We start from the raw sequence: 14140 nt of genomic DNA, 5'->3' as shown, positions 1-14140 counted from the left end.
CTTATCAAAGGTATGTGCTATTGCTAACCACCAGCTTGTTAAAGAGACGGTGAATCCATGTCTGTCACTTCTGTCGGGAATAAAGCTTGTACTGGACACAGAAATAGTTCCATTATAGTTTGGTCAGATCTTCCAGGTCCAAAAATGAGGAACGCTGAGCATTTATGTCCTTTCATTTATCAGTTTGACTTAGTGTGACCTGACTCAGGGAATCATCGGCCCAGTGGGGTGATGTGAGTAGAGCCAAGAGCCATTTCAAAGTGCTCCATACAGGACTCTGTGAGGTTTTCACTAAGTATTCATTAATATACATCTCAGTCATAGTATTTAGGAATGTTATAGGTGTTCACAAACTTGCATACTGTCCGTGCTTTTATCTTTTTTTTGTGTCAAAACAAAACTCCAACCTTTAAAATCCACAGCAGCATCATGACTTCATGGAGTAGGAAGCTAAAGGCTGCACTTCAAGGGAGCGTTTAACGTTTTCACCACGCCGCGCTGAGATGAAACGCTGCTTGCTGTGCGTTTGAGCACCATTAAATCATCTCATCTAAATCTGAGTAAGAAAATAAAAGTGGTTCTTCATGAAAGTGATGAATCATTCCTTCTGTAATTTCCTTCTGTGCAAATTCTTGTGCTATCAATATCATCTGTGGTTGCACAAAAAGGCATATTCTTTCCAAAAATATATATACTAATGATAACAATATAAATGTTCAGTCCCTCCAGGATTTCTAAGGCATCAACTGGGATTAAATATTCTGCTTTTGTTTGCAGCTTTTCCTTAATGCTTGCAATGCATCCATGTTTATAGATTTAATTTCCGCACGTTTAACAGATGTGGATGCAGCAGCCTCTGTCACGGGGATCTATTTTCTTTTCCTGTTGTACACACATTTCAGACATTCCTCAAGTGTGTTCTGCAACAAATAAACCCTGCTTTCCATCAAGAAATGGCCTCAAGACATCTTTCGCTGTTATTTCTGTCAGTAAATGTGAGATATTTACATTTACATGCTTGTCAAGACAACAAGGAAGTGAGTTTGGCGCTCTAGAAACATGGTTCAGCATAGGACACCCCCATTAAACTATGACGGCGAGAGGACAAGAGTTGTATTTAAGTTGCAGCGAGTAAAAACTGCAAAGTATGGTTCTGCAGAAGTCACTGAGAGTGGCTGAACTGAGATCAGCTGTTGGAGTCATGATATCACAAAATGCTGGAGGGACTGAAGAATAAGAATAAGAATTGTGAATTGCGAGCAGCAGTGTGAACATGGCTCCGCCCATGACAGGGGCAGGCCTTCAAAGGAAGCCGCTGCTTCTCTGTTGCTCTTTCTCATCCTTCTTACAAGGCACAGCCTCCAACATTCATGTCCCTGACCTATTTTGTAAATCCACTATTGCCCTTCATCTACAGTTTACTGGCCCCGATCTGCAGTCGATGTGCAGTTTGATGTAATGTCACTAATGCGAGCACAGTCCTCAGCTCCAGATTCCTCCTCTGTGGCAAAATATTTTTCTCATGGAAAAGATCTTCAAAATCAATCATTGTGAAAAGTAAAAGCAGTTTAAGACAGAAACCAAGACGCAAACCAACAACAGACGAATGGCAGGAAGGAGTCTAGTGACCGCTGCTGGCGTTGCTGGTGCCTGACGTCCAATCGATGATGATGAAGCTGAGGCTCATTATCATAAACAGGAATCCTATACCGGCGAAACAGGCAGCCTAGAAGAGAGAAGCGGTGAGGGGGGTTCAAACACAATGGTCATGTGCCCTCAGGCCTCAGTCACTGAAAATATTTAGAATTAGAAAGACTAATAACTGGGGTTTTTTGTTTTTGTTTTTAATAAAGGCGCTCAGGTCTGACTTCTCGCCTTGCTGCGGTGACATTACTCTAAGATGCGTCAGCACGCCGCCGCGGTGCTGCTGCTGGGTGTGATTGCACGTCCAGCACAACGCGTCGGATCACGCTCATCGCCACCTCCCGGTGGGTTTCGTGTGAGCGAGAACAGAGAAGAGATCAAAGAGCTGCTGCTCAGTCTGGTGCTGCTTGCATCTACCTGCTGAATAGAACCCCCCCCCCCCCCCCCCCCCCCCCCCCCCCCCCCCCGTCAGCGCTGTCTGAGGCTTCACTCTTCCTAAGTTTCCCGTAAATGTTTCTGGAGCACGCCGCGGTGCCGTTTTGTGTTCTGATTTCCATCCGCAGACAAATGTGCTGGTGTCCAATTTATCCACCTGGCCTTTTATATTCATAGAGCATTTCATGAGGGCATCTGCCATGTCTTCATTATCTCCACCAAAGGAGGTTTATATTTTTGACAGCATTGGTTTGTTTGTTTGTTTTTCTTGTTATTGGCAGGATTACAGAAAAACTGCTGGATGGATCTTGCCGAAAAAGAAATCTGGATTTTCCCATTTACTTATAATGGAGGCTTTTAAAAAAAATCAGATCTTGTAAAATCTACATTCAATTCATTCACTAAAAATCACAGTCATAAAGGGGTCCGATATGAACTATCATGCAACATGTCTTCTGGACCGGATCCAGAATTAGGTCAGGAAAAAAATATTAAATTTTAACATTGTGAACTCCATTTATGGATTCACTTTGACTTTTCATGGTTGGTGTATAAAGATACCAAAAACTATTTATAACCTTTTGATGATGATCCAGATCACCATGTGGATACAGGATTTTTTTTTATATATATATATTGTTAGCTTTATAGCATAATTGCCCAAGTCTTAGGCAATCATGCTAAAGGTCTGCGTTATCCAAGTGCTTTTCTAGTGCTATATGTTTTGACAGTCAAGACTTTATAAAACTTTATAAAATCAAGAAAATTAATTTACACATTTTCACATGAGCTACTCACCAGGATTTTGGGTAATGAGCGCAATGGCTCCTCTTCTTCGGGTACAATACGAATGTAGAAGACAGCTGGGAAGATGAAGATGAGACAAGGGGCAGATGTGGCACCTGGAAAGCAGTCACCAAACAAAAAAAAAGTAAGAACACATGCATACTCGCCGTAGTGAGATAAAAGGTATTTTTTATTTTCATTTCATTTTATTTCAAACTTTTCCCTAATTATGAAGAAAAACAAAGCTGAAACAATTTCCATGAATCTTTGTGGAGAGGTGAGGAATGCGCCTGGCAGACTCTAGGAAGTAGAAGCAGACTCCACAGATTAAGTGTTAACAAGTGTTATTCCAGTTCTCCATTCTGTTCCTCTTTCTTTTAATACTGCTACCAATCTAACAACAGTTTTCCAATGATATGGAAATTAGTATTCAGTCAACCACCATAAATGACTATTGTTATAGATAGATAGATAGATCAAAATACCCAGGTCTGTCTCACTTACCAATGACCCCAAAGATTCCCAAGATATTGGGGGCAAAAATGACCAGCACGTTGATGAAAGTGAGCAGAATGAAGGCGATGGCGATGTGACGGGGCCAGTAGAAGGTCTTATTGGGAAACATCATTTGCTGAATCGCTCGCCGTACCTGATTATAACAAATAAATAAAAATAATAATCATCATATTTAATTATTTATCAGCATCTTATTTTAGCCAATGTGTTAACTGAAGGTTTCACTCACAGGAAAGAGCACAATGGGCACGGTGAGTGTAACAGCAGTGAGCACAGCAACACGCACACACAGAATCAAGGTGTCGTACGGGTCGATGCGGCTGTAGGTGTGAAGCAGCTCTGCTTCCACTTCACCTGGAGCGGGTTAAAGAGAGGGAAAGAGAGAAAGGTAATAAATAAATAAATAAAGATTCCTTCACAGAAAAACATAATTACTGCTTTTACTACTAATTCAGGAGCTGAGTCAAATATTTACTTAATATTCATCAGAATAAAAGAGATTGAGAATGTTTAAAATGCATTTTATTATTTTAATTAAAGATTAAATATTGTCATATGTTACTATGGCAAGAAAAACCTCCATAACCAATGATTGCAGAACAGTGAGAGTCCTGCATTGTATAAAGGCAGTTTAACCACTAGAGAGAGCAGATGCATCACAACACTATCAACCTACAAGCTTAGAGTTAGAGAGAGAGCAAGAGAGAGAGAGAGAGAGAGGACCAGGACTCACCATAAAAAGTGAGGTATCCAAAAAGGGCAGCCAGAAAGTACATGACGTACATGACTGTAATGGAGATGTTTGACACGTGTTGCATCTTTTTCTTGGTTGGACTGAAATCAGAAGAAGATGCATAATATCAGGGCATCCATTATCAACTGAAGAAAGAGTTCCCCACAAAAACTATATTTAATATTGTATTTGTAAATGTCTTCTGTGCAGGGGTTAGTTTTACAATTGAAATTTGCGTCAACAGATACTATGATATACAATTAATATTCGGGAAACAAGCAGCAAGAGCGGTCCAAAGCAGGTTGCAAAATGTAAACCAACAACATGCAACACCATACAAGCATGGAAAATGCCTTTCAACATACAGGGAGAGCAGTGTGCGTGTGCGTGTGCGTGTGCGTGTGCGTGTGCGTGTGCGTGTGCGTGTGCGTGTGCGTGTGCGTGTGCGCGTGCGTGTGCGTGTGTGTGTGTGTGTGTGATTCCAATATGATCAGCCAAGCACAAATGGGACATCATTGCTGTCCTCTTTATTTTCCTGCTGCATAACTAACAACTTCTGAAGTTGCCAGGATTTTTCCCCATCATGGCAACATACTTGCGCAGTTCTGTGTAGATGGGCAGGACCTCAGGGTGGCACACAAAGGCGAACGCCAGGATGGGTATGGTATAGGCGGTCTGAAAATGAACCCAACAGATCACTATAGCAACCGCACCTCCATCCAAGTCTATGCAACATTGCTGCCTTTTACTTTGTCAGACGCATTACAGAGACTTAATTGTCTCCCTCTGATTAACTTGGATGTCGGCTGCACACCATCTTGTTGATGTAAGAGTGTGTAAGTTAAAAAGGACCTAAGATGTCAAAATGACTCTTGCTTACAGGTACTTACAAATGCATTTTTAAGGGGTGACCATAAAGAACACCATAAAAAAATAGGAATAATTGAGCAGTATTTGATTCAGTAAAAGTAACAAGAATACAATCAGACAAAGCAAGTCTCTGGAGTCCTGCAGGAATTCTCTCCTGGTGTGAAGGCGTGAACTGCCTGGAACATTTTCCATTTCATGCATCACTTTAACCCAAAAACGGCAAAGGTTTTTTGATTCCTTTTCAAGCAACAGAAAGCCAGAAGCAGAGAGCGCAAAGATTGCTGTAGATCTTTGTCCATCGTTATTGCTTGATAAAAGCCCTGATCCCCTTTGAACAGGTTTCTTCATAGCAAGCGTGGCTTCCATGCTCGGGTCATGAACCAGCGCTAGCGTTGTGCTGAAGACGACGACTGCCACAGCGGCTCTTGAGGTGGATTTCCAGTTTTACACTGGGTGACATGCAGAAACTTACTTGTGAATTAAGGTTGGCAAGTTTGGGAACGCAGGCAGGATCGACCTCCCCGCCGGGGTCGGTGGTGCTGACATTCAACCCGCTGGCAGTGGCATTGAAGGAAAACTCCACAAAGGGACAAGGGACATTGAACTTCTTGTAGATAACCTTTAAAGGGCAGACGATATATGTTGAAGTAGAAACAAAGCGTCTGGGACAAACACAGGCAGGGAAATATACAGCGAGTCAGAGAAACAGAGAGAGAGCCACGCATGGATTAGAGCTCACACTGGCAAAAGTAGGTCAGGGAAAGATAGAAGTCAGCACAGCTTGGAACCGCAGCATGCAAACATTCATCTTACAGCCATGAGCAGAGAGAGGATGGGGGTGCAAGGAGGTGATTGAAATCTGAGGGAACAATCCGTATAACAACATGCGGCTTTGACGTTCCTGGCAATAAGCAAGAAACAGGCAAACATGTGTGCTTTACATGAGAACGAGTCGGAGGACGTACCGCAATGAGGAAGAACACCATGCAGCTCAGGGAGAAGCCACTGGTGTATCCCAGGTATCCTAAAGGGAACATTTCTCTATTAGCATTCCTCTTTGGTAACATGGAATGACGTATATTAAATGCATTTCAAATATCTAGCCTGTTAAGTAACAATATCGAGGTAACGCAGAATTTGTTCTATAGCAGTATTTTCTGCTGTTTGCTCGTCCAGCCTCATGATGGACTGGGCTGATAGAATGCACTGGGAGTCAGACCTCATTAATGGACTGCACCGAGCGGCCCTGTTGTGTTCATGTCTCAGCAGGAGACAGGCTTCTGACAAGAGGCCAGTCAATACGCCTCCTTTTCTCACATCCAAACAGGCTTCCCCTGCTTTCTTTTTCTTATGCCCATCTGCTTTGTTTCATGTACTCACTCATCTGAAAAGGCAAACTGCAAGGCAGTCAACCCACCTCGTGAAAGCACCAGAGGTGCGTTATTTTACCGAGCAGCATGTCAGAGATGGTGATACACAATAAATGCACGGCCGTAAAACATTTAAAAAGCGACGTCGCCAAGTCCCGGGAAAACAGTTCAAATTTAATATGCAAATCCCTGAAATAAAGTAAAAATGTAAGTCTTTGGATCATATACTTTGATCCAGATCTCTCATCATGTTGTTTTTCCCACACACAGTTCCTGGTAGATTGCCATGTCAATTTAGCCATTGTTTGCAATAATTAGATGTGAATGCATTCCAATCAGTTCTGGCTCTGGTTCTGATGCCCAATCCAATGTTGCTATGCATATGTTAACCTCCACTATCAATGTTCCAAAGCAACTGTTAGCTATGCAGCAAGTGCACAGCTAACTGCGCTAACAAGCTACTGAGAGAGAGAGAGATTTTTAGAAAATGAAAAGTTTAAGAAATGTAAAAAAAACTATTTAGCAATAAACTGAACTCTGCTTAATTTGGCTGCTAAATATATATTTGGTCTAATATTGGCTAATATTAGGAAATGTAAGAAATATTTATTTATAATGGTTTTACTCATGACACCTGACTTTGTCTCCAACAGTACTGCTTTCATACCTTAGCTAGCATTTGAGCTAAATAAGTTACTATAATAAGGAACTCATCATTTAACGTTATCATGTAATTCATAAGTGCTATAATCTCTCTATAACCTGGTCATACAGTCCTTAATAAAGCTTAGAATTTGGGAAAGAGCCTGGCCCCGTATCACTAATGAAACTAATACTCACCCAGCTGTTTCATGAGAGCCAGAGGTAATATTACTGCCACCGATACAATGACCACGAGGTAGTTCCCGTTCAGGAACCATTCCCTGCAGAGAGATAAAAGGGCGTCGGTTATTAAACACATCCATTTAGAATCACTCAGCTCAACACTCCTCAGTTTTGGTTAAGCATCTGAACTGTTAGATGATGACTGGTAAGACATTATATAAAAGTGTTTTAAACGCTGATGTGGCATCGCCTCACAGCGAGATGCTCCTGGCTTTAGAACCTATTCAGGTTTTCATCAATGGGTTCAGCATGGTTCCCCTCTTTGTTCTCTGACTTTGCTATAAGCATGAATGTTTGCTTGTGTTTCCATTTAGCTTGTGATGAACTGGCGATGTGTCAAGGGTGTACCCAAGTCACCCGCCCACTGTCAGCTGAGACGGGCTCTGGATGGATGTTATAGAGAATATAGACAATGGATAGACAGTTCTTCTCACGGCTGAACAGAGATCTACGATGAAAGGGGGAAAAAAAATCCTCTTTATTTGGTAAAACATGAGATAAAACCAACCACATGTTAGCATCTCCAGCACAGCATATTGGAAACAAACCTGCAGAAGCTATTTTCAGACCCACACAGTCAGGATGATTAGTCACTAGGATGAGCACACACACACACACACACGCACACACTCACGCGTACACACACGCACGATAACAATTACTTTTTCCAGTTCACGTTCAAATCCCTGCATCGTTTCTCCTCCGGCCTCCACTCCCAAACCTAGAAAGCGGAGGAAGGCCTCTTAAATGGGTTAAGGGTTAAGAGTTAAGGGGGGGTAAACTCGCACTTAAATCCCAACCACAGAAGTGTTGTTTGTCTCCGAGGACACCTGCATTCGATGGCGATATCCCATGGTTTACGTTTTGAGCCGTGGAGTCTAGCTGGGTTTTCATGTGAATGTTTTTCTGTCTTCGTGCTGCTCCAGGGTCGCTATCACAGCTGTTCTCAGACCAGCTGCTCCGTGCATGCAAAGCAGCGCTACACCTGCAAGCTGAACCAGACCGGGAAGGCTGCGAAAAACCGTACAGAAATACCACGAAGCTCGTCATACTGCTCCATTTAAGGTATTAAATATCTATCTATCTTACTTGTGTAATGAAATGGTGCTTGGGATCATTGTGATCAGTAATCAAATGTGTTAAAAATTAATTAGCATGCAAATCTGAAGGATTACAGCTTTGTTCTTCTGAGTGAAGTGCAAAGGTGTTTTTTCTTACTTAGGGTCACACAGACGCAAATATAAGTACATTGTCAGTACGGCTTTACATGGGTTTCAAGCCACTTGTGTTAGAGCATTTATATAACTCACCCTGCAGGATTGTCCACCTTCAGAAAAGCCTGGATGACCAAAGGAAACTCGTATTTCACTATGTATAGATAACTGGACATGGCTGTGGAAAGGAGACGCAAGCACATAAACGCATTAGTGCTGAAGGCCGGTGTACAGGAAACAACGGAAGCACCCTCAGGCATATTGGCATCAATGCGATCTCACCTCCAATGTTCTGCAGCGTGATTGCAATACCTGCCGCCATCTTCCCTGGGGTCCCGAAGGCTCTGTAGCCAAGCTGTTCGTACGCACGAATGCCTGAGCCACACACGGGAGAAAGAGCCAGTTAGCAATGTGTCAAATCCTTAGCTAGAAAATGTAGATGTCACGGCGTGCCCCCAGTTGTTGAGCAGAGTCACATTAACTGTCTGCAAGTGGCCATGCTGTAAGACTACTGTGTATTCACATGGATTTGTAATGTATGTGACGACGCCTTCCTGATCTGAAGTGTTGGGGCAGGTTCATACCGACAATACCAGATGACTTTAGAAGCAAATGAATGGAATATGCTGACAGGACCGCCACCACTGTCAGAAGTATCCTGAAACAGAGACACACACACACACAAAAGAGACAGCAGGAAGAGCAAGTCAGCTTGGAAACGCTCGGACCTTCGGGTAAATGCAGGAGCTGATCCCCGGTGGATGGCAAGAGTACTTCTTCAAGCAGAAAACACACAAACAATTCTAATCGTGTATTTGTTTTTGTTTTTTTATCCATGACATCTAAAACTTGGTTTAATTAAACATTCTTTCTTACACATTTCTTTCATACATTTCTGGAAGCACAGATTGTGTCTTTAGATCAGAATCCCTTTGTTGCAGTGGATTGTTCAAAGAGATGGGTCAAGGAGCAAGGACTATCAGAGTAATCTCACACACACACACACACACACACTGTATACTAGCTGGAGATTTTCACAGAAAATGTTTCCAGTGGAGCGCTGAGACTCCTGGAATGAGGAAAATCCTGTTGTAAAAATTAATCTTCTCCTGTTTTGTTACTTTTAATCCACTTCGGTCCCAATGAGTCAGGCCTCACATCTTTAGCAAAAGGCACGCGTGACAGGCTTCTATCGTTTCCATTTGAACATTTTCTTTCTTTTTCTCTAATTGCAAAATTATTTTTTCGTACCATCGTTTCAATCATCACAAACTATCCCAGATGACTCTGATATAATCGGATTAGTATGACATAATAAATGATACCACATAACAAACTCTTTTCCCGCCTGAACATATGGGACAGCCTGAGAAGAAGGTTATGATCTCTGGAAGCTTTCCTAACATTGTGAGGTAGAGCTTTATTCACCATTTCCTTCTGCAATTAATAAAGAACCTGTCAATGTTTGTGTTTTTAGAATCCTCAATGGATTAGCATGAAACTGGGTGGAAGGGGGGGGGGGCCTTGGCCATGGACAAAAGTCTCAAAGTTGATGATGACATTAATATTTTCCTAAATAATTGCCAAATTCTAGGTGCAACGACATATTGGGGGGGGAACTGCGATGCCTTGGCAAAGGTTCACACACCCTCAGTGCAGTCTGGGTCTCTCCTGCCCTTGTTTGTGTGTACTGTGCGCTGGGTGGACACACATTTACTGAGTCAAGTGGCAGTGGGAGGACAGATCTCCTGACCCAGTCAGACACACACTTGCGCTACTGTTGCTCTGCTCACAGCCTTCCATCCCTCGGCATTCCTCACTAGCCCGGGGCCAATGACGCGCTGGAGCCTCGGCGTCCGCCAGCAAAACTCTGGCTGACATGAAACATCGGGTGATAAGGAATATTCAAAACTAAAGACAAAGCAACTATTGGATATAATAATGGTCTTGTACATACTTGTACTTGTGTTCAGTACTATATAATCCTCCAATAGGCCTGTCGTTCTGCTCATCCCTAACAATAAAGCAACAATAACTTTCTTTCTATGGAGAATATGCTGATGAGTATAGTTACTCGTGACAATCAACACACATGTGTGTGTCTGTATTTAATAAAATGTACTACACTCTATTGCTGTACTTGTATACACTACATAAAAATAAATGTCTTCCCTTTTAGCAGAGGTTCAGGTCAAAATGACAGTACAATGCTCAAAGATGATTTATTCAAAGTGATCACAAGCCTGAATCCCGATTGCCAAATATTTCCCGGGTCTGCCTACATTGATCTCTCAGTCGCTAGCGGCTAGCCTATTGTTTGATACAAGATCCTGCAGCTATGCCCACAAAGACCGGGCCTTTGATCTGTAAAGGAATGGATGAATACGCCCTCTCTCTCTCTCTGTGTGTGTGCAGGTTCTTACTGTTAATTCTTACATTGGTGGCTCAAGGCTCATTTGGTCTGGGCAGAAGTGACACAACTCAGCTCAAAATAAGGAGCTTTCTCAAACACGAGGTCAAAATCCTGCAGCCATGACTGCCCTGGAACAGAGTTCAGATAATGTGCATGAATCAGGAATGTCAAACAATAAAACTAATGACACGCCTGAATGAAAGTTTTCCCTATTTGTCCCTGTTTAAACTTCGCTGTTTAAAGCCTGTGGTAGTTCTCCAGCAAAGCATCAAATCCACATCTGCATGCAAAGAGCTGTATAAACATATTTAACCTCTGCCAGGATGTTCTGTATGAGAGTTTTATTAAGGGATGTTTAATTAAATAAGCAGGACTGTAAGAACCTCAAGGCTAGGAAACTTCCAGCAGTGCGCTCCTGTATTTCACACTGTCAGCTCTTAGAATCCAGGATGTTAGGAAGAAATCTCAGAGAGTCAGGAGGAAGATGAGGAGCTAGTAGAAACTGTTGATGCCTAGCGAGGCATCACTCTTGAAAAAGAACCCTGGTTATTTCTGAGGGTTGTGTGGAAATCTAAACGTGGTTGAACGTGGAGATTGTCACGATGGAATGAGCTCTCACTGAAAAAAGGATTTTGGAAAACAACACCAGAGAAGACAGGAACGAGGCTTGATATCTTTTCCTCTAAAATTGCCACAGTTTACAAAAAGGACTTGCTTAACCTTTCTCCCCATGTCATTCTTTCATTCTTCGTGAGTGCCAGAACAGTTCGGTGCTACTAATGTGTGATGCTGACATCCACTAGAAGACTACTAAGTGTATCAAATCCAGATGACTGACTTACAAAAACAGTACGACCCCCGTGTTGGCCATGGCGTAGGCCAGTCCTAGGATTCCACTTCCCATGATTGCATTACCAAGGTTGAAGACGGACATCCCAAACGAGGTTTTCCCTTCGAACTGTAATCGATGCGAAACAGAGGAAAGTATGCTTGTTATCTAGAAATGCATGCAAATGCTGCATATAAACACAAGATATAATTGAAAAAGGATTAAATGCGTTTGAACTTGCATCTGTAAACTGCGTGGTCTTCTTGACATCAATGCCTGGTGTTAACTCCTGGGTCTCTTGGTGGTCGGCTTCTGTATTCTCAGTTTTGAGGAGACTAAATGTAAAAAAGATATTGTCAAAGTACGGCCAGAATAAACACAACACTCATGGTACCTCTCATGCTGTGAGACTTTTTCTTTTAGAGAAAGGGATATAATGCAGGAAAGGCAGCCTTCCTACAGGTAGAACACTTTTATAATATACATACCTGTTATTCTGTGCACTATTGGGTACGGGTTCTCTAAAGGTCGTGTGCGGGGGAGTAATCCATCCACCCAACGAGAGCACAAAGTAGAATAACAACACCCACAGTCAAAATATAATAAGGCAATGAATACAGTGGCATGACCGTCTATAAACAGGCATGCGTGACCCAGAAAGTGGCATCAAACCACCTGTTGCATAGAAAAGACAAACCACGAATATAATAGTCAACTCACTCATCCTCAAAAAAACAGACAGGGTGAAGAGCAAACAGGTAGGAGGCCAATGACTTGCTCATAGGTACGCCGCAATGCCGTTAAGGCACGGACGGCTAGAGGGTGTATGTGTAAGACCCTGTGATGAAGACACAGACAATCCACTGGGCAAGGCTGGGCCAGTCTCACTGCATCACACAGTTCCTGTCCCTCCCGGATGTACTGTCGCCTTTCATTTAAAGAATACACACACCTCTCTATCTGATGTACACAGAAATCCCCTCATCCCTCCATACAGGGCGGGGGGGTCTGGTGTGGCTTTTGCAGATAGAGGCCTCGTGATTGGTTAAGAAACAGGTACAGATGAGTGCAGAGTATTTAAAGCTTTGCTAACACATAGTATACGCATATGTGTACACATGGTCCAATGTGATGTCGTGCACAAGGGAAAACATGTAAGGCCTTCAGTATATCAAGTAAAACAGAGGTTCCCAAAGACTGGGTGGCGATTGCGTTTGGGTTGACATATAAAATATTTTAATGTATTGTGATTTGGGTAAATATGTGGGTGGCCAGAATGTTGTTTTTTTTGTGAACCACTGTTTTAGACAACAGGCCTACGAGGATGGGATGTTCACATGAAAGAAATTCTCACACTGACAGTAATGATTAATGTTCTGTAAGAAAAGCTAAAGACAATAACTGAGTTGTAAGGAATGAATAGATGGATCCACTCACTTGTCGTCGTTCCCTGATGCCGTGATCTCCTCATGGCTCTTCCCATTGGGAATAACGTTCATCTCTGCAGGTTCAGTTTCCACAGCGTCGCCTGGGTTATCCTGACTCATATCTGCTCTGTCTGTTGATGTTTCTACTGTGCTCTTATTGAATTTATTATTTTCCTCCAGGGGTCTGCGGGGGGGGAGAAAGTGATTATTATCTGATTATTATATTATTATGAAAATTAGTATCATAATTTGCAATGACGTGTTTAGCTTCTAAAGTGGGAGCATGTTGAGTTTTTCACTAGCGGCAGTGGCAAAAGCCTGATGCTGCTCTTTTTTAACCACTCAACTTCCTTCCTTCATAATTTAGGTAATGTTGCATTTTGTAAAAAATATAAGTGTGAAACTACTTAATAGAGACACATCCTTAAGTGTTTGATATCAGCCTCGGGTCTCACAGCATTGACGGCTTGTGACTAGATGACGTGCGTTCACAGACATGAAAAACATGATGTAACTGTTGCTTGAGAAGTGAAATCAGATTTCACATTGTTGAATAGGAAGTTCAGCTCAATCAGAATTTGAAAAAAACCCAAATGCAATGGTACTAGCAATGGTTTAATTTCTACTTTCCACCAGGTGAGGGTTGGGGTTAGGGTTAGGATGCAGGATGGAGCGAGAACAATGAATCCCTCTTGAATCAATGAAAGCATATGAATAAACTCTATGGTTGCAGTTTAACTGGGATCTGAAAGCAATAGCATTTCAATAGCAATCCAATGCCAGGACAGAGCACTGCATTTTTGGATATGAATAACAGTAGTTCAAGAAGAGTCAGCATTTCTTTTTCAAATTTTTACTTGGAACCCAAAGCGAAAACTCCTAGCTTGTAAAAGGATGAAATAAAGGGAGGTTTTGCACATCCCAGCAAGTACTGACCCATCAGCTGACACGTCTACACCCTTTCAGTTAACTGACACACTGGGCTTTGTGTCAAGCCTCCCTTTCCTGGATATCCTGT

General features: G+C 42.3%; 1 protein-coding gene across 1 annotated transcript; it reads right to left on the bottom strand.

Moving 5' to 3' along the window:
* Positions 1-1621: 1621 nt before the first annotated feature.
* Positions 1622-13242, bottom strand: LOC137898163 (sodium-coupled neutral amino acid transporter 3-like). Its single transcript, XM_068742161.1, has 15 exons — positions 13133-13242; positions 11937-12030; positions 11709-11824; positions 9038-9111; positions 8736-8828; positions 8550-8631; positions 7195-7277; positions 5950-6008; positions 5457-5603; positions 4710-4789; positions 4115-4215; positions 3611-3735; positions 3370-3514; positions 2878-2981; positions 1622-1726 (listed from the first exon to the last, which is right to left on the bottom strand). Exons 1-15 carry the CDS (start codon positions 13240-13242, stop codon positions 1622-1624), a joined length of 1518 nt encoding a protein of 505 aa, XP_068598262.1.
* Between the last annotated feature and the right edge of the window lie 898 nt (positions 13243-14140).

The sequence above is a fragment of the Brachionichthys hirsutus genome, chromosome 8 (assembly GCF_040956055.1).
Source record: "Brachionichthys hirsutus isolate HB-005 chromosome 8, CSIRO-AGI_Bhir_v1, whole genome shotgun sequence".
Taxonomy (NCBI): Eukaryota; Metazoa; Chordata; class Actinopteri; order Lophiiformes; family Brachionichthyidae; genus Brachionichthys; species Brachionichthys hirsutus.
This window is presented reverse-complemented; position numbering and strand designations above follow the sequence as displayed.

Coding starts and splice junctions, on each gene's coding strand:
- LOC137898163 (XM_068742161.1), bottom strand. CDS start 13,242: ATGAGTCAGGATAACCCAGGCGACGCTGTGGAAACTGAACCTGCAGAG. Junction 8,632..8,735: donor CACGCTGCAGAACATTGGAG/GTGAGATCGCAT, acceptor TCCTTTCCACAG/CCATGTCCAGTTATCTATAC. Junction 4,790..5,456: donor TTGCCAACCTTAATTCACAA/GTAAGTTTCTGC, acceptor GTTCATTTTCAG/ACCGCCTATACCATACCCAT.